This window comes from Apteryx rowi, unplaced genomic scaffold (genome assembly GCF_003343035.1).
Source record: "Apteryx rowi isolate R43461 unplaced genomic scaffold, aptRow1 scaffold_510, whole genome shotgun sequence".
NCBI classification, from domain to species: domain Eukaryota; kingdom Metazoa; phylum Chordata; class Aves; order Apterygiformes; family Apterygidae; genus Apteryx; species Apteryx rowi.
The window spans coordinates 554,996-577,497 of record NW_020450773.1 but is presented as its reverse complement, the minus strand read 5'-3'; the positions used below and the strand labels follow the sequence as shown (position 1 = coordinate 577,497).

The 22,502-nt window shown below is 36.5% G+C and overlaps 1 protein-coding gene across 4 annotated transcripts in view; it reads left to right on the top strand.

Annotated features, from left to right (window-relative positions):
* Positions 1 to 22,502, top strand: part of SNX13 (sorting nexin 13) — a 77,543-nt gene that overhangs the window by 5,994 nt on the left and 49,047 nt on the right. For all 4 annotated transcript variants that reach the window (XM_026080177.1, XM_026080178.1, XM_026080176.1 and 1 more), the window contains exon 2: positions 18,560 to 18,672. In XM_026080177.1, the coding sequence (XP_025935962.1) occupies positions 18,560 to 18,672 (113 nt within the window). The remainder of the gene's footprint in view (positions 1 to 18,559; positions 18,673 to 22,502) is intronic.

Sequence of the window (22,502 nt, the reverse complement as noted above, 5' to 3'; positions counted from 1 at the left end):
ATTAGTTGTTTATCTGCAGCTGTGCTTTTGTTTTAGTGTGTTTTATTTTATTTTCTTTTCTTTTGCCTTCCCTGTCTATTCCTCTGCCATTCTTCCCTCAATCCCGTGATTCTGGGAGGAACAGGATGATCTGAGTTCTATTTTATTCAAATCTGATTGTGTCATACTGCTATTATTTCATAAATATCTCTATTTTAAGATCGTGTATTTCTGTTGTTCAGTTTATTTTTGCAATTCTAAGGAGTAACTCTGCTCCCCACTTCTGCTGGTGCCTTATAAGGCAGTGTAAGTTAGGCTATCTCTTGTGATATAAGGGAATGAACTTGAACAGGAAGCTTGAATTGCTACATATCCTGTAGGATACTCTGCATTTCCACTCTTCCTGTTGATGCTGTCAGGCAAGGACCAAATAGAAAATACTCTAGTTGTACGTTGTGAAATTCTTATTACAGCTGACCAGCTAACTATGAAACAGTGCCTCAGACTTTAGATAATTTCTCTCATAGCTCTTCATCAGTACTGAAAGCAAAGGGAAAGAATTGTCTAATGCTCGCTGTCATCCTATATTCAGAAGTTGGCAGTCTAGACTATGTGGATGAGTTAAAAATCTGGTGGTATGCAATCTTTAGAAAATACATATTCAACCTCTATTATTTTAGAATGGACAATTGCTGTGAAGTTTTGCTGATCATAAAAATGATCTTGGAACTGGTTGAAATAGGGGCATGATGAAACCTTGCTCATTGCCATGTTGCTATTCTAAGAACTGCTGCTGCAGATTGAGGAGAGATGTCTCTGATTAGTCTTGGATCCTTTTGTCTATGTGAGGCCTGAAACTTATTCACTTAAACCTTTTTATTCCATTTCCTTCATGTAACTTAATTTTCTGTTTATTTTCATAGTTTTTTCTAAATTTTGTAATATTTTATAATGTATCATCTTTTCTGAAGCATAATGTTTTTAAAGTAATATAATCAGTAATACTGGTATGTTCCTTGTTTGCCAAAGGAAATATTTGTGCTTGAAATAGGAACACCTGTTTTTTGGTGTTTGGTTTCTAAAATGCTATGCTGAGCACTTTTCCCAGCATATCTTGGAATATTCATCAGAGTGATAAACTTAATTTTTAATATTGAAATGCATATGTGATTGAGGTAGCTAACTACCTTTAGCATAATTTGATAAAATACAATCTTTATAGTATTTTATACACTCTTAATGAATACTTGTGCTCACAGTACTAACAACTGAAATTTCATTAACTTAAGTAAAGTAAAATTTGGTATTATGAAAGTCTTAAATCCTGTGATTTAACATCTCAAGAATTACAGATTTAATCTGATGGTACCTATAAAACAACTAACTGGGAATTATTTATTATGGCTCTTACTGCTTATATATAACTTTAAAATTCTTGTGGGTGAAAAAAAATTGTTTTGTGTGAATATAATTTTCAGTGTTTTGATAAGAAAATATTTCTTTACAGTCTTAGCCTGCTAGGAAAATAAGGTTTTAATTAAAGTTTTCACACTAATCCTAGTCATCCCTTTCATAGTCAAGATTCTTCTTTTTAAATTGATTATGCTGCTCTAGTTGTGTTAAGCATAATTAACTTTCACTATATGTGTGCATGCATTTTGAGGCTTTTTGTACTTGTGATGTGCTTTTACAGGGATAAAACAAAGCAGCTGTGCTGTTGCTGCTGCGTGGAATAGCATACACAAGTTAGTTTATGGATGCCTTCACCTTGCTGTCTGTGTTGCTCTTTGTTTATCACTTGCCTTTCTCAAGTGTTTCCTTCCTCTTTGTTTTTCTTCCCTATATATCTATGTTTGTTTTCCTGCTGATGTAACTGGGTAAACCATATATTTTTTTTCTTAGATATCCTGCATGCGTAGAGGAATATAAGACACTAAGATTGCCATTTCACATCGGACCTAACTGAATCTGATTTGGACTGTTGCTGAAGGACTCCCACTCCCATCAGACACAAGTTTCTCCCTTCTTCTTGTTTCAGGTCTAGCAGCTAAGCAGCAACCACATGAGGAATTGTTTCAGCTTGGTGAACCAGCCTCCTTCTGGAGAGGGCTGAGGCTGGGAACCAGGAAAAGTTACCAGATCAGTGTGATCCAATGTGAGGGTGGCTGTGTGATCCAATGTGAGGGAAGTGCACGGTGCTTTCTTGCATTTACTGCTGGTTAGATCTAAAATGAATCAATACCCAAAATAATTCCCGTCCTTTTGAAAAAGGGGAACTTCTTTCCTTCTGTGACTTCAGAATGTGTCTGTGCCTCTAGAAAAACTTAGGAGTGAAGTTAGCTAGGTTCACTTTGGTTAGGGTTTTTTTGGTCTTGATGTTGTTGAACAAGTGACAGGGATTAAGGTTTTTAAGTATCTTCTGGAACTTGGTCTGTCTGAGAGCTGGTTGCTCGAATGACTTACATAGTTTTGTTTATGCAACTATTGATTATCAATCTATAATCTTGAAATATTAGTGACAAGAATTTTTTTTTTTTTTTCAACTGCCTCAAAATCCGTTGGAAATATTCCATGTCCTGATCCTGGAAATGCTTGTTTGAGAATGAAATGTTCTATTGAGTTTATAGAACTATCCCTCTATGTAAATTTTTATTTGCAGATGATCACTCTTGCTTTCTTTTTCTCCGTGACTTCCAGTAAGAAGGGATCTGTAGCAGCTGCCCTTGACTCTCCATGTGCACCCCCAGTGCTGCAGTGGACGGTATATGCCCGATGGGGTCATCCAGGAAGTGGTTGCTATAGTACCTCCAAACCAAGATTGTGCTCAGTAGAGGAGAGGAAGACCACTGAGGCCAAAAGGTTCATCAAGGATACTCAACAGAGCTAACAGGCTCTTGGCTTATGTAGGGGCCGCATGGACGGAGCCTTGGAAGAGATTGTAGGTGGCTCCTCCCTACTTACACATACATGTTTCCTTCTGAGCTACGCAGTGCAGCACCTGTCGGCAGTGTTATGTAGCAAATCACTTGAGCCAAGGCCTGTGAAGTTTCTTAAGGGTTGTGTATGCAGCAAACAAAATGGTTTTGCCAATGACAGTATTCAGGAAAAATTGAAAGCACATGGAGGAGCAGGAGAGAGAGACACAGAATAACCATCCTTTCCCAAAATTGTTGGAGAATCAGATGTCACTTGGAAGTGAGTGGGTGAAGCAGACAAGTCTTAAGGATTGAAGGAGGGATTGGGAAAGGGGATATTAAAGACAGGAGGCAGAAAGCCTGGGAATATTTTATTAATATTCCTATAACACTTCATCACTTTTCTCCTTTACCCTTCCCAAATATTTGGCATGTTTGCAATCCTTATTAATAAAGGAATAAATAATATCCTTCATGTACATGCCCTGCTAGGAGCCTCAGCTACTTACAGAGGGCATTGAAGGCTGTACCTACAGCTGCCAAAGAAACTGGTCATCACTATTCCAGTCTGGTTGGAGAGATAATCTCTACTTTTGCAGAACAGGCACTCTTGTTTCAGAAGGTATTGAGGATCATATAAAGTCTGTATGCAGGGCCTGCTACCTTGCTGTGAAACAGCCAAATGCAAGTTTGACTTCCATTCTACATTTGATAAGGTCATGTTAAGCTAGGCATGGACTCTTTGGCTTGGATAAAGCCTCAGGACCCACAGGAATAAGGAATGCATCATCTTCCAGGGTGCAGATGTACAGTTCAGTGCCCCTAATGGTCCTGCTTAGAAAGAAGCTGCCAGCTTTCACTTTGAGTCTGAGGGCAGAAGAGTAGAAGACATGTCATGAACCCTTTTAATGGGGCCTGCTGAGATGTCAAGTATTGTAATTCATTAGATCTGTGTAACAACTATGTGGTAGCCCTTGTGATTTATGTAGCTATAGCTGTTTTCCAGTGGGCTGGGCACCTGGTGGGAATGTTGATTCTGTCAGTTGCTGGGAAGCCTATAGAAAGCAGAGACCTGGATGACTTTGTCAGTGTCCGTGCACTGCAGTGTCCCTGCACTGCAGTGTCCCTATCCAAAAGGAAGAGGACTTGGAGCATGAGCTCAACCACTGTTTTGCCCATTTCAAGCTTGGTTGGTTGCTGGGTTTTCAAGACTCCGCAAAGTGATGGCCACTTGTCTGAAAAGAGGGATGTGGTCGTCAGACTTTATGCAGTCATTGAAAAGTCATGTTGCCAGCCCACAGAAGACAGCTTCTGTGATGCCTGTCTGCATCTGCAAATTTTATATCTTTTGCTGGTTGTCTCGTGTTGGGGAAAAGGAGGTCTGGAAAGCAGACTCAGGGTGTCTTCCAAGAAGAACTGCTATAGCCATTCACCCCATATACTTTGGGTGGCTGAGCGTGTTGTATGTGTTTACATACTATAATCACCTTTGTAAAACAGAAAAGGACAGCCCTTTGTAGAGGGGCTTGTAGCCATGGAAGGAGAGGCTGGCAGGATAAGTTTCTTTCAGATAATTTCAAACCACGGGGGAAATAGACCTGTCTATCCCGGGAGAACAGACCAAATCTATTTTTTGGTAACCCCCCCCATGCTGCTTGTAATGGAGATGTATGGAGCCTTGGCATCACCTGCTTTGGCCCACTGATCTGTTTCTGTTGTGCCATATTTCTTGTTAATGTAGGCATAACCGAGATGAAGCTGACCAGATGCTCTTGGAGCCATCTTTTGGTGTAAGTTTTGTGAAGAGACAAAGACTGTCTCAGGAATTTTGTGACATGAAATTCATCCACATAGTCAGAACTGATGACGGAATGTGTACGTGGGTGTTGGAAGAATTTTCCTTGGATTTGTCATTGTGACAGAAAATAGAATATATTTTTAATGGAGTTCTAAAATGTTCCTGACTCTGTTTTAATCACCATAAAATACTTCCAAAGTGGGTAAATTCTTAAGGCAAAGACAGGAAAGTAATAAAATATAAAATAGTGTATTTTAGTATGGTTGAAGGTTCTGGAAAGTATTAAATGGTAGCAAGCTTAGTAAAATTTCTTAACACAGAATACTGTCTCTTATCTGGGGGATGGGGGTTGGTGATGGATGACTAGGGTTGTCAAATCACCTGCATAGTGAAGAAACTCGGGATAGCATGGTATAGTTACTTACAGACAAACACTCTAGTGTCTCTGCGAGGAACCATTGTGTGAGTAGGTCAGCTTATTCCATTTGCCTTAAATTACAGTGTCTGTATCAAATAAGAACATATTCACACCTACTGAACAACTTCATTAGCAAATCGTATCATTTGAGCAGATGTGTATATTATGTGATTATGTGACTGGACACGTATCAGTCTCATGTATCTTATGATGAGGAGGATAGGTAAAAAAAGTCATTGTCTGACCTGATATGCACATGAGTTCCTGTATGTTATTTATGTGTATTTATTTTAGTTAACTGACAGGGGCATCCTTGGAAGTGGCATGTGACAGATGAGGCTTCAGGGCAGCTTGTGTGCTATAACTGCTCCATTGGCTACTGTACTAAGATGCTGACCTCTGTTTCTTAGCCCCTATGAGGAAAGGGAAGAGTATTTACCTTAGTGTAAGCTACAAGTCTGTAGAAAGAAGCATTTTCATCTTTTCATGCCTTTCCTCTCCAAGCACAAAGTGAGAGAAATTTTACTTAACCCTTAAATAAGGACATTTTTGCTGTACTCTCAAAATGCTGCTTTATTGTCAGTCACTGTCCAGTCTACCAAGAATTAGGCATCAATAGCTGGTTGTAAAAATTGCAGTTTTCTTCCAATATTGTGTGTTACTGAATAATTCGGCGACACTGAACTGTTCTTTTTCTCTTACTTCATTTTATACAGCTGAATGATATTCTGTCCAGAAAAACAGTTGTAAGGAACTGGAAGTTTTGATGATTACTCTAGCTTTGTAAAGGCTTTTGTCATTCTGTTACAACATCTGTTTTCACAGTTACTTTAACCTGTCTTCATCCAGTAAGCATGTTTCATAGGAAGTTTAGCCTTGTTAGAGTTCAGATGTAATCTCAGAGGCTACTGGGTATTTGTAGTGAAATTGTAGTTGTAGTTGTACCAGGGTTGCTGTTTTGTTTTGTTTTTTTTTTTTTAACTGGAGAAAAACAGCATTTTAAAAACTATAGTAAGTTTAAACTTAAGAAGGAAATAGTGGAATAACATCACAACCTTGAGAAGAAGGTTCTTGTATTCTGTCAGTGGATTTAAGTTTCTTCTTAAAAATGCACTGTACTTGCAACTTGTGACCTATTCTTTATGTTGCTACTGGAGACTTGGCTTCTTAGTGGTGCATACTCTGATTTTCTTTGAGGTGCCTTTCTTCTTACATCCATTACATTTTGTAGTTTAATTATCATACTAGTTAAAGAGCACTGCATACTTTAAAAAAGGGGAAAAAAATAATTGGGGAACTATCAGTAAATAGTCCTGATTCAGTCCTAGAATCATAGTGTCATAGAATAATACAGGTTGGAAGGGGCCTTTGGAGGTCATCTAGTCCAACACCTTGCACAAAACGGGTCTAATTAGTTTAGTTTGCTCGAGGACTTGCCTAGTTGAGTTTTGAACATCTCTAAGGATGGAGATTCCATAACCTGTTTGAGCATCCATTCCAGAATTTGACCACACTCCAGTAAAAATATTTTTCCTTGCAGCCTCTCCTCACAGGACATGTGCTGTAGTCCCCTGGCCAACTTGGTGGCCCTCCACTGGACCCACTCCATTTCCATGTCTGTCTTGTAACAGGGAGTCCAAAACTGGACACAGTACTCCAGATGTAGTCTCCCAAGTCCAAATAGAGGGGAAGGATCACTCCCCTGGACCTGCTGGCTACACTCTTGCTGATACAGTCCAGGATGCTGCTCCTGTTCTTTGCTGCAAGAGCACCCTGCTGATGTATATTCAGCTGTTGTTCACTGGGATCCCTGGATCCTTCTGTTGAGTGGATTCCCCGACAGTTGGCTCCAGCCTGTATGTTGCATGGGGTTCTTCCACCCCCAATGTAAGACTGCATTTGTTTTTGTTGAACTTCATGAAGGTTCCTGTCAGACCATTACTTGAGCCTGTCCAGGTCTCTCTGAACAGCAGCCCTGCCCTCCAGCGTATTGAGCGCTTCCCCCAGTTTGGTGTTGTGTGCAGACTTACTGAGAATGTGCTCTGTCCCATCATCCATGTTGTTAATGAAGAAGTTAAACAGTGTTAGTCCCTGCATTGATCCCTGATGGTCCCCACTAGTTAGTGGCTGCCAGCTGAACTTTGCACCACTGATCACATCTCTCTGAGTCCAGCAGTCCAGTCAATTTTACACCAACCTTATCTGTGTGCTTGTCCGGCCCATATCTCATGAATTGTGTGATAAGGAGACTATGGGATACTGTGTTGAAGGCCTTGATAAACGCAAGGTATACAACATCCAGAGCCCTCCCCTTGTCCTCAGCAGCAATCACCTCATCGTAGAAAGCAATCAGGTTGGTCAGGTGTGATTTGCCTTTGATAAATCCATGATAGTTGCTCTCAATCACCTTCTTGTCTTTCATGTGTTGAGAAATGACTTCTAAGATTTTTTTCCATAACCTTCCTGGGGACTGAGGTGAGGCTGACTGGCCTACCTTCTTGCCCTTCTTGAAGATGCCCTTATGCTGCTAATGTACTTCGAGAAGTCTTTTCTGTTGCTGTTCAGCTCCAGCTGAGCTTCAGCTTTCTTGACTCCATTCCTTAGTATGGGTTACAGTACTACCTATAGTCAAGGTGCGATTTGACATTACAGCAGAGCAGCTAAGAAGCTTAAAGTGGTTTTCCTTTCTCAGCACTAATGTTTATAGTTTTCCTCCTTCATTTGAATAAAGAAAAAAGGGCATTTTTTTACTGGGAGGGAGGTGAATGAGGTGGGGGGGTGTCTTTTAACCACATGATTTCAATTACCAAAATAATCCCATGAAGAGGTGTGATACAAATGACTGCAGTTAGAGATAACAACCTTGACCACCAGGGACAATGTAGAAATTAATTTTCCTGCTCATTGAGTGTGTCTATTTCTGGAGAAATCCTTCTAGCAATTATGATAGATAATTCCCATTATCTTCTTTTACTTGTATTCCTTTACATTTATAACCTGACCTAATAAGACAATTAGAATATCTCTTTATATTTAGCCTAGACTCAGATAAAACACCCTAAAGTTATGCCACTAACTTAATATTTTAAAGTAACTTTCTTCTAGATAAGGAGAGTTCTTTGTTTGGAAATCTTTAAATTATCTACTACTTAAAAACAAACAAACAGAAAAGCCCAGTAAGTACTGCTATGTAAACCCTGCATCCAAGGGGGTGTCACCTTTAAGTTAGCTGTGAAAATGAATATTGTATTTCAGAGGACTCTGAAAGTTGTGCTTGAGGTAGCAAATAACAGTTTTAAAATAATAACCAGCTGGTTAATGAAATGAACAAACTTTTAATGTGGCTAATTTTAGAGTCTACAAAAGCCAGGGTACTGAAAGATTATTCAGAAGTTATGACTACATCTTTCAACATCTTTCAACAGTAAACTTAAAGTACTGGAGTAACTGTGTCTGTGTGTGTGTGTGTATACAATTTTAAATCATAATAAAGTATGCTTCCTGCAAATAAGTCATTAAAAGTATGGTTTATCCACCTTCTGTTTAGAAGAGACTTCATGTATAAGAAGCTTGCTTGAGAATATCTGTTTGTAGATACTTCTATTGGCATTTGATTTATTTTTTTCCTAAACTATACTAAATTGTATTTAGTGCGATCACTGAATCATTCACATCTTTGGAGCTGTTGGCTTTCACTCTTGAGTTATGGTTGCTTGATAATCAAAAAAAATTTTGCGGCTATAAGAGAAGATTTATTTTGCAGTTCTTAATAGTTTAGTATGTACACATCCCATGTTATAATTCCAATGGGTTTTAAATGCATCTGTGGTATATACTTTTATGTCTTAGAAAGGTATCTTAATGGTGGGTACTACATATCCTATCCATTATGTAGAATAAGATTTTTTTTCTTTGAAATTTAACACTGTCACTAAAGAAACTGAGAAGTCATCATCTGACAAATCATTTCAAAATGTGTAAGGGTAGAGCATGTCTTGGAGGAAGCAAGTGAATCTCTGCGTTGCACAGAGGAGGATGATAAATAATCTGAATTTCTCCCTCTGTAGTGTAAACTGTCATCCCTTACACTAATCTGTTGGTTTCCACCCTACCAGCTCATTCCCATCTGTTCTCTAATGCTAGCAGTAGCATTCCTGCAGTCATACTGTGAACTGGATCGCAGAATTGGCAGGTCCAGATTCATCTGGCAGTAAAATTAAAAAAAAAAATCAGTTATTTTCAGCTGGGTCAGTTCTGTGATGATGTTCAGCATGTGGCCACACATGTAGTTCTGGAACAGCTGGGGGCAGAGAGTCAGGGAACGCGTACTCTTTCCCTTTCCTCAGCTCTTCATCTTTCAGGAGCAGCACTGAAGTTATGCCAAATTAGCCACATTATGGACATCTACAACATTAACCTATTCAAGTAGGCATGTGTTAATAAAGAAGCAGAGAAAAGACAACAAATGCTGTGTTGGAAGCTTTTCTCATTAAAAAAAATTATTTATTTTCATGTAGCAATTGTTGAGAAATTCTCTGTGGTATCTTCATAAAAGAAGTACTGGTTGCTTTTTAAGAAAAGTAATTGTTGTTYGTCTGAACTCTTATAACTCATCTCTCTACTTTCTCCTCCCTCTCTTAAGATCTTGGACAAGAATTGGCTGCCTTTTAGCAGTTGGCCGTATGCTGTGCTGTTTATATATGTATTTTTTGTTTTTATTAGTAGGTATAAGCTGATATGGATAATGGAATAAACTGGGCAGTTTAGTAGAGATTTGTGTTCAGCGGCTACTTATTGCTTGGCAGAGAGGCTATGTAGTTGAAGTTATTGCTAGTGTGTACCGTGAGCTCAAAACTAATGAAATTTTATCTTCAGAAAGCATAGCTGTTAACTTCTGAAGAAAACTTTTTAAAAACATGCCTTATGTGACTTTCTATGATAGCCCTGAGCTCCGCCTGCAAGTTTTCAAGTAGATAGGATGTGAAGAGATGGTCTACTAAAGCTGATTGTTATGGTGAGAGGCTGATTGTTGTTGAGAGAAATCTTGAGAATCTTAAGGGATGCAAATTGTACCAGGAACAGAATTGATACATCTCTGGATTCATTTAGTAGGATCAGATTTAGAACTGAAAGAAAAAAAATTGCTGAAATGAACTTTGAAGTAACTCCTTGCAGGGAAGTTAGGCAAGAAGGTAAAAAGCCTAAATGCTGATTAACCATAAATCAGGAACAAAATATGCAGTAACATGGTTTCTTGATTAAAGAACATGTCACATCACTATTTTTAGCGATTTAAGAAAACAGGCTTCTTAATTGATAAAGATTCTTGGGGCTTCCCCCGTGCCCCTTCCCAGAGTAAAAGCACTAGCAGAACCTGAAATAGATGTAATCTGTTTATCCAGAGACTGAATGTAGGACAGTTCTAGTATAGTATAAGCTTATTTCAGTGGCTTGAATTCAAGCTTGAGTTAGAAGGATTATTTTTTTTGTCTCGCATAAAGGGGTAGAATGTAGCTAAGGTGATCCAACATGTTTTGATTCTTCTTGTCTGTGTTCTGTACTTTTGACTTGCATCTAAGTTAGTTTATTGGTGTGGATTGTTATAAAGTTAAAGGATTACTTAAAAATGACTTGAAGTATGTCACTTACTATTAGATTTAGAAAAGTAGCTGAAACTGATTGTATCTCCTATTTCCATTCCTGTTTCCAAGATGTTCAAGTGCTTCCTCTAAACATGACCAAAACCCCATATCCTTTTAAATTAGGGTTTTAATGCAAGCATGTGATTAGAAGGGGTGTGTGTCTGTGCCTCTGTGGAGGTGATCTGTGTGTTCCTCCCCGCCTCCCCAGTTAGATTCCACTCTCAAAATAAATTACATGAAATGAAGTTTCCTTTCCCATTCTGTTGGTTCTCCTGCACGATAAAAAAGTTATTTGTGCTGTTAGGAAAAATAAAGGACTGTTTAATTTAATAACAAATTAAAAAAACCTTCATAATTTCATTTTGTTATCAGTAATGCTGGTGGAGCACGTGCGAGAAAGGGAAAAAAGCTGGACTCTTGACTCCCAGGCTGAGTTCATACTCTGTTTTTTGAGCTTGCGAGCTAAGTTTGACGTTGAAAATATTTACCATTTCTGGCAGTGCAATTACCAGTGTTAGTCAGAAGACGGTTCTTTTTCTTCATCAGCTTTATTGCACAAATTGATTATATTAGACTGTAGTTTTGCCATTTTTACCTTAATAATCTGAATATAACAAAGAGTCCATTTCTATTTCAGTAATAGATTTTGTTGATCTCTATTTGAATGAAAACTGAAGTTGACATAAAATGTACAAAGCAGCTTCCAAACTTTTTAGTTAGTGTTAAACTAAAGGTACAGTATGTATGCACTTCATGAACATGTTAAAATATATTTTCATTTAAAGGCTCACACTTAAAAATGAGCTTATGAATTGTAGAAACAGTGCAGTAATTGTGGTTTTAGGATATAAATCAAAAGTTACTAGCTGTCCATACAAGCTTTGTCAGACCAGCTTATGTAAGTGTGAGGGAGGGTAGGGGAAAATGATCTCGAAAGCTTTTCTATCTTGAGCAGTGTGAGAGGCAGCAGCAAAATCCAAGCTAACTACAGTTAGACATTATTGCTCTTGGATTAATCCAATTGTTAGTCCATTAAACCATTTGACATACAAAGCATCTGTTGAGCAGCGAAGGGCGAGATGAGGTAAAGAGAGGACAGATGGATTCTTATTTAGCAGTTTTCAGCCTGTGTAACCTGGAGAGATCAACAGGAATACTGCAATTATTCAGAAGAAATTGTTAGGTGGCTTGACTTCTTAAACTTGACATCCAAGATAATTGCTTAATACTTTTTATTTAAAAGATGATTAACTTATATTTATATCCTTCAGTATTTTAGGCTTACTTTGGAAAAAATAAATCTAAACTTAGATCAATAAAAGCAAAATAGACTATATAAAATTTCTTCTCTTCTTAAAAAAAATTTGAAGAGTTTTCTTGTGAGTGCTACAATAAATTGTTTTATAGACTCACTACAATTATTTTTACATAGCTGGAAATAGGAATGGATCTTAGGATTTTATTTTGCCTCATCTTTTGGGGGGAAGGAGAGAAAAGTGTGGAAGAAGAAGTTAAAAGAATAGACCTGAAGAAGAAAGAATAGTTCTGAAACTCCACTTGACATGGCTTTGTCTTGATTGCTATAACTTTGGCATATAGTAAGAATGTAACAACAAAGATGTTAATGGTTTATTTCACACTTGTTAAATATTTCTCCTAGCAGTGTAGCATAACAATTTCACTGTAGATGAAATTGTTGCTCCAGTTAATACAGCTTTCCAATTCTGCTTGTCACACTAGTGAAGACAGTAATTTGAATCCTAAAATAATGTTCCTAATCACTTGACAAAAATGACACTTGCCTTAATTATAGAAAGGTATATAGGTGAACAAATTCCATTTACACTCAAAATTGGAAGTCACATTAAAAGGCAGACGTGTGGAATTAACAGAAAATTAAACTTGACATCTGCTGTATATGCAATCCTTGACAATTTTTTATTTTTATTTTTTAATGTGAGCCCCCAGGTAGCATTAAGTATGTTTGGCAAAACACAGTATTTAGAAAAAAAAAAAAGTTTAAACTACCCAGATGACAGAATAGTTTGCTTATCAATGTCTAGTTAGAGAAATGTCAGCTAATGCCATTGTTTAAATGTCAGTGGAGAAACGTAATTGGATGTACACAGGGAAAGACTTGCGGTTCACACTTTAAAGAAGCAAGTAAAGAAGCATGTTTTTATTTTCTAATTTAGTGGTTGCAACAGAATAATGTGCTCATTGAAATGGGGTCATTTAAACACAATCTCAAATGACTCATCAGAAGTTGTACAGGCCTTTCAGATACTATAGCTATGAGATTTAAGGCGAATTCTGCTGAAGTTTTAAGACTGACAGGTAGATGATTCCAGAGCCCAGCCTTTTTGTCTTAATGTTGTGCCTTCCCCCACCCCGCCATATGGACCCTGTCACCAAATGTGAAACCACAATTTGTGGTTTACACACACACGCACGTAAACATGAGGAGAGCCAAGTGCTGGGAACAGGTTGGATTGGAGTGGGAGTGAAGTAGCATCCAGGGTTTCACAAGAAGGAGAGAGTGTCCGCTGCTTAGTGGCAAAGGGGAAGAGGAGAAAAGGAGTATCTAGAGGCTGGTTAGCTGAAGTAGCAGTATTTGACTCTAAACTAGAAACAGTTACGTATCTATCAGTTGCAGCTGCAAACCAAAATTGACAGCACCAGTTCAAATCCCAACAGAGCAAGGCTATACTTACCTCAGATAATCTTTTTGGTGAAAGCCGTATCAAGGGTGAGGGTTTTGCTTAAGGATGGAACAGAGGCAAAGCTCTGAAAGCTCATCAGCTGGATTAAGTGAACAAGAAACCTATTGAAACTACTTTGAAGTATAGTAAGACATAGATACATTTGTCACTGGGTTAACTCATTGCTATGGTTGTGATTGTTGGTACATTGAATCCTTGCCAGGCTCCCGTTGATTTGACTGCAAGATGGTCTAGCTAATTCATAACTAGTAAATCATAATATGGAAACCTGCATGCATACTAAATTACTGCCAGCCCTTCACTGTATTTAACGTTTATTTGTTAAAGCAAGCCCATAACATGAGAGGAAAACTATTAAGTGGAAATATGAGGCTATGTTAGCTCTTTGTGTGTATGATCTTACCAATACCGTACAGAAATTTTTCTTCATATGACTTTGGACATGACAGATCAGAAGTGGTGATGGTGGGGCTGACCTGTGGTGTGTGTACTAGTGCAAATGTGGCTAGAACTGATGAGGGGGAACCCACTAGTGATTTGGAATAAAGATCCTTTCCCTGTGCGAGCATATTTATACACATACAATATATATATATACACATGTATGCTGAAGGATTAATGCCTTAAGTATCTCTCAGAGTCTAGGTAGCTGTCTGGAAAGTCAGTAGCTGGTAGTATGACAGTTCAGTTACGAAGTTTGCCCTTCCAGCATAAGGCATATCGGCTTTTTTTAAAGGGTCTGGATATCCGCTACTTCAAAGCCAGCATATACCATCTCTTCAGAAGACCAGCTTGTTCTTTCTGTCAGGAATGACAACCATTCATCTTACAGTTAACTTTAGTAAGTCTAGACAGAGTTTCTGTAAATCTCTTATAACTATCTTCAAACAAACAAACAAACAAACAAAAAACTTTGCCTGCAACATTTGGTTGACTTTAGGTAGAGGATTTTGAATTTAAGTACTCTAACTAGTTCCGTAGTATGCATTTGGTTAGTACAAACTTAATAGAAAGTGCTGCAGAACTTAAATTAGTGTAATGTTTGGACTTTCCTTGCTTTTAATAGCTGATTTTAATGTCGTAGTGTTTTAAAAGGAAATTTAAACAGTGTCTTCAGTTTTGTCTGTGAGTCGTATTGGTAGAGTCCTTTTGAAAAGCACTAAGGGAAATTTTATTTTCAGCCAGCTGAAATGGGACTGTTCTGATGACTAGATCCTTTTGAATGCCTTTTGAATTAGTAAGATTATACACCACTTATCTGAAGCATGCAAGAATTGGGCCAGTATCTGTTGTACTTAGTATGGTGTACCAAGTTGTGCAAGTTTTAAGAAATCCTATTAAAATACCAAATGAGATTTGAATCTCTGTAGCCATACGCTCAATTGCAAAAATAGAGCATAGGACAAAAGGTCACTGTTTTATCTTTTAGAATAAGAACTTTCTTTGATAATTCTGCCTTCATCCAACTCTGAATACAAATCCTGCTATCCAGTTTAATGAATTTTGTTAAGTCAGGTAGAATGTTTATCCCACATTTAGAACTTAAACTTTTTTGAATAGTACCATTAAATATCCTGATATTTTGATATACTGATTTTTTTGATTAAAAAAAAAAAAACAACAACTAATCATTGTCTTCTGTGTGTATATTCCCTGTTGCTTGTAGTACTCTGCAGAAGTTTTAAAACAAGTGTATTTCTGGGGACATAAATTAGAGGAATTTTCTTTACATGTTGTAAGGTAAACTTCTAATGGAAGTTCATGTCATTTTATTGTTGTAGTTGCCACATTTTCTTTAGATTAATGTCCCATCACTTGCCCTCCTTTTCCCCTGAAAATACAGTTTATCTGCATTTACTTACTATTATGAATCAACAAAATCACCTACTCACTATGACCAAGAATTTTTATTTGTCATAGCACAGTTCTTCAGCATTTTAACTGTATGGGTTGTATATATTTTTTTATGTTATGCTGCCAAACATGAACTGAAAGATATTTGTTTTGTACTGACTATATTTTAAATTATTTTATTTGTAATGGGATAATATGAAAAGAAACATAGCAATTACTTTTAAAGAAACCTCTGACTTCTGAACTGTTTATGTATTGTCACTGTATACTTCACTGGTGGTGTAGTAGAGGAGTCTGAAATATGATGACTACTAAATGATAGAGGGCACTTCAGATGCTATTAGTTCTCAAATAGTTTGAATATAGTCTCAAGTTTTAATTCCTCAAAGTTGATGCAAAATTCCCACACTTGCAAGTTGGACCTAAATTTTGCTATGCATGTATCCAAGCATGGTGCTTTTTGTTCAGTAGTAGAAATGGATGGTTTTTTTCCTTCTGTTTACAGTGCCTCTGACAGATTTTCTGCAGAACATAAGCTTTTTCAAAAGTTTCTAATTCACACAGTCTTAAAGACTTTGCACTGTAAGGAGAGAGGTGCTTCTTTCTCTTCAGTGTGTGACTCAAGATGACAGAATAGTGTAAATACCTTGCTTGAGAGAACGTTTTATTGGGTAGAGTATGGGAATATTGTATTTAGGGCTGCCTTTTTGTTAAGAGATCCAGCTTTCTAGCTACAGGGAGGACTGAACAAAGTAGGAAAGACACTAATCAGGAAGAAAATAGAATTCCATCTCAATATACCTTAAACTTGGAATAATTAAATTCTTCCTACTTTATTATGGTGATTACCCTTTACATTTGTGAAACAGCTCTCCTTAAAGCTATGATCTTGGTTTTGGGCAGCCTCATGTCTTGCTTTCAGAAAAGAACTGAGGCTGCTTTGTGGAGGAGCCTTATGTTATATTACTTTTCATTGTCCATAAATCTTAAATCTGTTTTGTCAGGAAGTTCGTTTTCTGAATCCAATGCCCAAAGTGGAAACATGAAATCTAAATAGATCCTTCAAAGAAATAAGAATTGTAGCTAAGCTTCTACCCTCCTCCATTTTAAAAACTAAAAAGGAGCTCCCTGCAAGTATGGTGTTCAATCTCTGCTTATTTTCTAAATGTTAAACTGCAAGACGAGTATATTTAAATACTTCCATAGTGTTACTTGTTGACATAGCAGTTGTCTGAATTTCCATCAGGGTGTCGTTTGATCACTGGTAGGAAAGGCATAAATTAGACAACAAAAAAAGAAAAGTTGAGAACATTAGAGCTGGAACAGTTTTGGTGGCCTATAAATACTTGTCATCATCAGTTTCACGCTTTTGGGACTTGGCTGAAACATGTTTTCCATATTGCACTATAGACTAGATTGAATTAAATTTATGTAATCTTTGTTGACTGCATTGCAGCATTGTGAAAGTCCAGAACTACTGTAGCTTGGTTCAGGCCAGTCTTCACTGCCTTGCTTTTCAGATTATCCTGAATGTATATATTGTTTGCACTGTAACCTATATCAGCACAGTAACCTGAATCTCATTGCTTTGTTCATACCTTTGCTGAATCTGCTAGAGCAGGTGAAGATTTGTCTACTGAATTATGTAAGGCGTCATCCTAGAATTAATTTACTCCTTAGACATGAAAAGCAGATAATGATGTTACGTTATCTGTGATCGAAAACACATTTTTTTAATAGCCTTTGATATTTGTTCTGTTCTCCTATGCCAGTAAGAATAGACTCCTTTTCCTATTTTATTGTACAATTCAAACTACTTTTTTTGTAGTGGAAATCTTTGAAGGATGGAGAAGGAGATGGATATTAACATATAAAGAAAATTCTGAAAGCGTCGCTGAAAGTTGTTCATTGTTAGAATGAAGTTGTGGATGTAGTCGAAGGCAGAGAAATGTTTTTACCAGGTATTTGCTGATAAACATGACAAAAGTGATCCTAACTGTGTACAAACAAATTCCCATGACAGTAAGTGCAAGATAATTTGTTTGTTACAGGAATTAAGTGTCTGCCATAAACATATGCATAAGCATATTTAAAAACTAATTGCGAACGCTAAAGCCCTGTTTGTACAAAAGAGTAATGGAATAGCATACTTGATTTTTTTATGATTATAAGTAAATCTGAAGTTGGATGTAAGACTTGGCCTTAAGGAGAACTGATTTAGTATATATTTATCACATCATGGCTTGAAGCAGAGGTGAAAAGTACAGCTGTAGGCCTAAAAGTATTTGATAAGATTGTGAAAGTTACTAAATTAAAATACTTTAATCTTATTTTCCATCTTAAAAAACAAACCAAAAACCACAGATGCTCTAGCAGTTGACTCCAGCTGCACAAAATGCTTTTTCAAAAAACCTTTTTCTCCCCCACCAAATATCAGTCCTGTCTGCTGAGCAAACTAGCAAAATCTGTTTCCTACAAACATGATAATGCCTACATTGAAAAAAAAGTTTTTCCAGGTTCTCTTTTTCTTTTGATATTAAATTTTTTTTTTTAATGGACTTGTATTTAAATAATCTGAAGAATTGTTTGAGCACTCTTGATAATTTGTTAGTTTTATTAAGGAGTTTCTTAAGCTTCCCTCTTTTATTTTAAGAAAAAAATAAAGGTAAGCTTGTATCAAATGTTTGGTGTACCTGCTGACCAGTGCATGGCTTGACTGGAGACAGGGACACTTTTTGGTCTTGAAATTGCTTTGATCTAATGAAGAAATGGCATTGCTTGTCTGTTGAAGATTACACAGTTGGTTGTGGAAACAAGATTGTATTAATCTCTTTCCATTCTGTTACAAAGTCTGCATTTTTCTTGGAAGTAGTGGAGAATTTCACAGAAAAAAAGGGATCTCAAGAAACAGAAGTGCAAAAAATGAGAACAGAGAAGAAAAGGGAATGACATTTTAAAGGGTAATATTTGCATCCGAAGTGAGAGATTGGTAACTTAATAGTTGAAAGAAAAATACTCAAATATTGGTTAAACTGGACTACTAGCCCACATATTAGTTAATAAAAATACCGTTTTAATAAAAAGAACTTATTTATTTCATCAAACAAAATTTCTATTTCATATCAAGTTAAAATGTATCAAGATTTTAAGAAACTACAAATACTGCTCTGGAGAATTTAAAACTTTACAGATACCATATTAATTGTTCTTCTGTGTGTTCTTGTTTTCAGACCAGTCTTTCCATATGGGGATGGGGAAGTCTTGGCGTTGTGCTTTTTCTAATAACTTTTGGACCCTTCGCTATATTTTACTTTGCGTTTTATATCCTCTGCTTTGTGGGTGGGTAAGTATACTACTTAGTGTTTTGTATAATTTCCTATGAAGGTAAAACTATAATGTGCGTATTAGCAGAAAATTTGATCCAAAAATCTGCAGTAACTTCAATGTAATAGATGTTTTCATATTTGAGAGTCTCCTACTTTATGAGCCAATTTTTTTTTCTTGACATCTCAAATTTAACCAAAATAAATTTTCTGTTGAATAGTGCTGCTTATACTACCCTTGCCAACGCAAAACATTTCTGGTGTGGGAAAAAATATTAGTAGCTATTTGTAATATGATGATCAGAGGACAAATATTCACATAACAATGTTTTCTTCAGTTGTTTTTTACTTTCTGTTACTGTATCAGTTTTTTCCCCAGCTATTTATTACATAATTATTATGTCCCTTTTCCTTATCACAATCTTGTTTTCCTACATAAGATATACATTTAGATGTCACTTTGTTCATGAAGAAAACCAGTGGGTGTATGGAAACGATAAGTGTATACATGGCTACATTTTGTGCAGATAAATCAGTTCAGCAACTATAGGCATTTCATACTTCAAGCTATTTTATCTATAGACAGGAAGGGAGCAAACAGGTGATGTTTTTATTGTCTTTAACACAGTTATTACACTGGGTATTATAATGCCTGCCTTATAACTTGTGTAACTTTATTTTTAATGTCACTCTAAATTTGTTGGTGGGATATTCCTACTTTCTCTCACACATATGTCTGTTATCTACAGCACAGTAATGTTTCTTGGCTCTCCAAAATCCTGCCTGACTTCTAAGTGGACATTTGGGCTACCTTTAGTATTTTTATTTTTCTCTTTGAAAAACCATCCTAGCCTTCTTATCAGATGTAGTACAGAATGTATACCTGTATGTCATATTTAAAGGTGTAATAGAATTTAGTGGCTAGAATAGAGACTCCGTGCTCAGGTTTTAACTGTATTAAACTTTGGAATTCTATTTCTGAGAATTCATAATAGCCAATTTACTAGAATGAGGATTTGGTTAGAGGAAAACTAATTTTTAAGTAAATGCCTTTGTCTTGTTGAGTTGAGACAAAAGTTCTTCTGTTTTCTATTTTGTATTACTACATCTTTAGTATTGGCAATATGAAAAATAATGTGAGATTTAATAAAAAATTAGATGCTTAACCTTCCTTCGTGCTCAATTTCAATTGCTTGGCTTGTCAAAGCTAACAGACAAAGGAGCTTCTTATAGGGTATGTCTCAAATCAGCTACAGTTTGTCCCTGTGAGCCTGTCTCTGGTGTCTTAGCGTGCTCATTCTCAAGCCAGCTCTGATCTCTTTGCTATGCTTCCTTTGCTGCTTTTTTTTTTTTTTTTTTTAATGTAGTCAATGTACATTTGATCTTCTCAAGGCTAAATTCATCTTGTGGTGGTATATCTATTAAAGCAGAACTTGTATCCATCTTCCTAGTATGTGTTTGTTTATGTAGGTAGATATTAAATCTTAGCCCTTCCAGTAGATTGCTATTACTTTTTTAGTTTAATGTACAAATATTTTTGGCTAAGGCTGTGATCTGGCCCTTTTTTATGTTGTTAATCTTTTGCGAAGTGTGACATGTACTTTAAGCTTTAATATTCAGTATGCAGAGCCATGAGTACTAACTAGGTCAGATAGGTTTATATCAAAATTATTCTTGTCTGCTTAATTCTTCTTGAATTAATTTCCACCAAGTTACGCAAAATACTTAGTCCTATTCCTCTTACAAACACAAATATTAATGTTGTAAAGTAACTTCTTCACCTATGATTAGAAATTATGTATTCACACCACCATTATATAAATTAAGAAAATAAAAATCTAACTTTGCTACATGTTTATGGTAGCTTCCTTAATACCTCACTTACCCTTATCCTGAGCAAGGTAACAATTTTGGATGTGGATTTTTAAGCTATAATTTTATGTTGATATTTTAAATTCTTACCAATTTGGCAAGCAATTTTCTAACTTTTTACACTTGCTTAAAAATGGTGGCTGTATCAATGGTTCCTGACTTCCACCAGCTGGGAGTCGCACTTCTGTCCCATTTTACAGTTCAGACAGCAGCAAATGTGGAATTGCAGTTGGTGGCATCTTTACTATTGACCTAAATATTTAAAATATATGCTAATAAGTTGTGAATGAAAACAATAGTGATGCCATAGCTGTATCAACATAATCTCTTTCTGCCGCCACTTTTGTTGTGTGCTAATTTCTTTTTGCTGTACTCGTGTGTATTTCCTTTTACACAGATGACTTACAGTAAATGTACAATTGTTATCTGTATGCATGGCAGGATACTGAAACTGTTTGTGTATATAAATAAAAGTTTTAAATCAAAAGCCTTTTTTTATTTAACTTTTTTTTTTTTCCCAAGACTAATTTACAAAATCTTAGCTTTTTTTGTTTTGTAGTACATCTCTCTCCAGTTCAGGATCTGGTAAGTTGTCACTGTAGGGAATTTAGCTCTTTCTGCCAGAAACAGGAGGCAAAAGATTGATATTGTTTTTGTAACCTATATAGCCAAGACTGTTGCAATGTTTGAATCTTCATGAAGTACTTTCTGCCTCTACTTCAAGTATTGGTGCAAACCCATTAACCTGAGCGCTGGGCCTGCCTTTTACCATCTCCCTTTTCTTTGTAGCATGTATGCTTATTTCCTTACTCTTTCTTCTTCCCTTTTTGAATCCTAAAGGCATTGGGGGGGGGGGGGAGTGATCTGTGGCTCTGCCAACAGTCTTTAGCTTTTGATGTTGGCAGAACTGAAATTTCTTGGACGACCAATCACTTTGCGACTTTAGGGAATTTGTTCTGTCCTCAAAAATCATAATTAAGAGTATTGATTCACATCCCGATGTATGTGACTGGCTGCGTGCGTTGATGATTCTGATTGCTAGCCAATTTGGGAATGGTTCTGAAGCTGCTTTTTGATGTCCAAAAGAATTCAGCTGAGGCTGTTACATCTCAGATTTGAGGGGAAAATGATAAATCTTTATCTGCTGTTAATCTGTTTCTGTGTAAAGCTGGTCTTCCAATAATCTTTGGAAAAATCTTTAGACTTTTCTCCAAGTGAATAAAACAGAAAAAGGGAGAGCTTGTAGGTTATTTAAATTTAGTCTGTAAAAAGTCTAAAATGATTTGTCTTTACTGGGCTGAATATCCTCTAGTTCTTGACGAATTAGATGGCTGGTCAGGAATTTCCAGCGCAAGTGCTTAACAGTTATACTGGATGGTTTGGCTATATATACTTTCTAAAGCACCCAAGACATTAAGTCGGAGAATAAAATGTATTGATTTCAGATATAGAGGCAGAAGCTCCTAGCATTTCTTGTTAAAAAACAAAATACTTAACAGGCATCTAAGAAGATGAGCATACATTTGAACTATCTTGATAGGATATTGTATTTTTGAATGGGTCATTAACTTCAAATGTGTCATCTTAAAACATTTGAAAGAAAACAGCTGTATAATCTAGAGCTAGTTACTTCTAACCCTTCTGTCCTTTGAATAAAAAAAGAGAAGGCACATCCCCTTTCTAGAAGTTGCTAATATACGTTTAAAGTTAAAAACTGTTAAAAACTGCAGAAATTACCTTTTGGATAAACTGGTTCCTTTAAAAGCAGGCTGAGGTTTCTAAGTGGTAGATTATTTAAAAAAAAAAAAAAAAAAGAAGCTATTTTTAATGATTTTCTTTTTAAAAATTTGATAGTGAAGCTAATACTGAGAAATGAGCCAAGCAAGTTTTTTGTCCTTGAACTGAGTTATAATGCTAATAGCACCATTGGTGTTAGGGTTTTAAAGCTCTCTGGAAGCAGCTGGAGCAGATGAGTAAT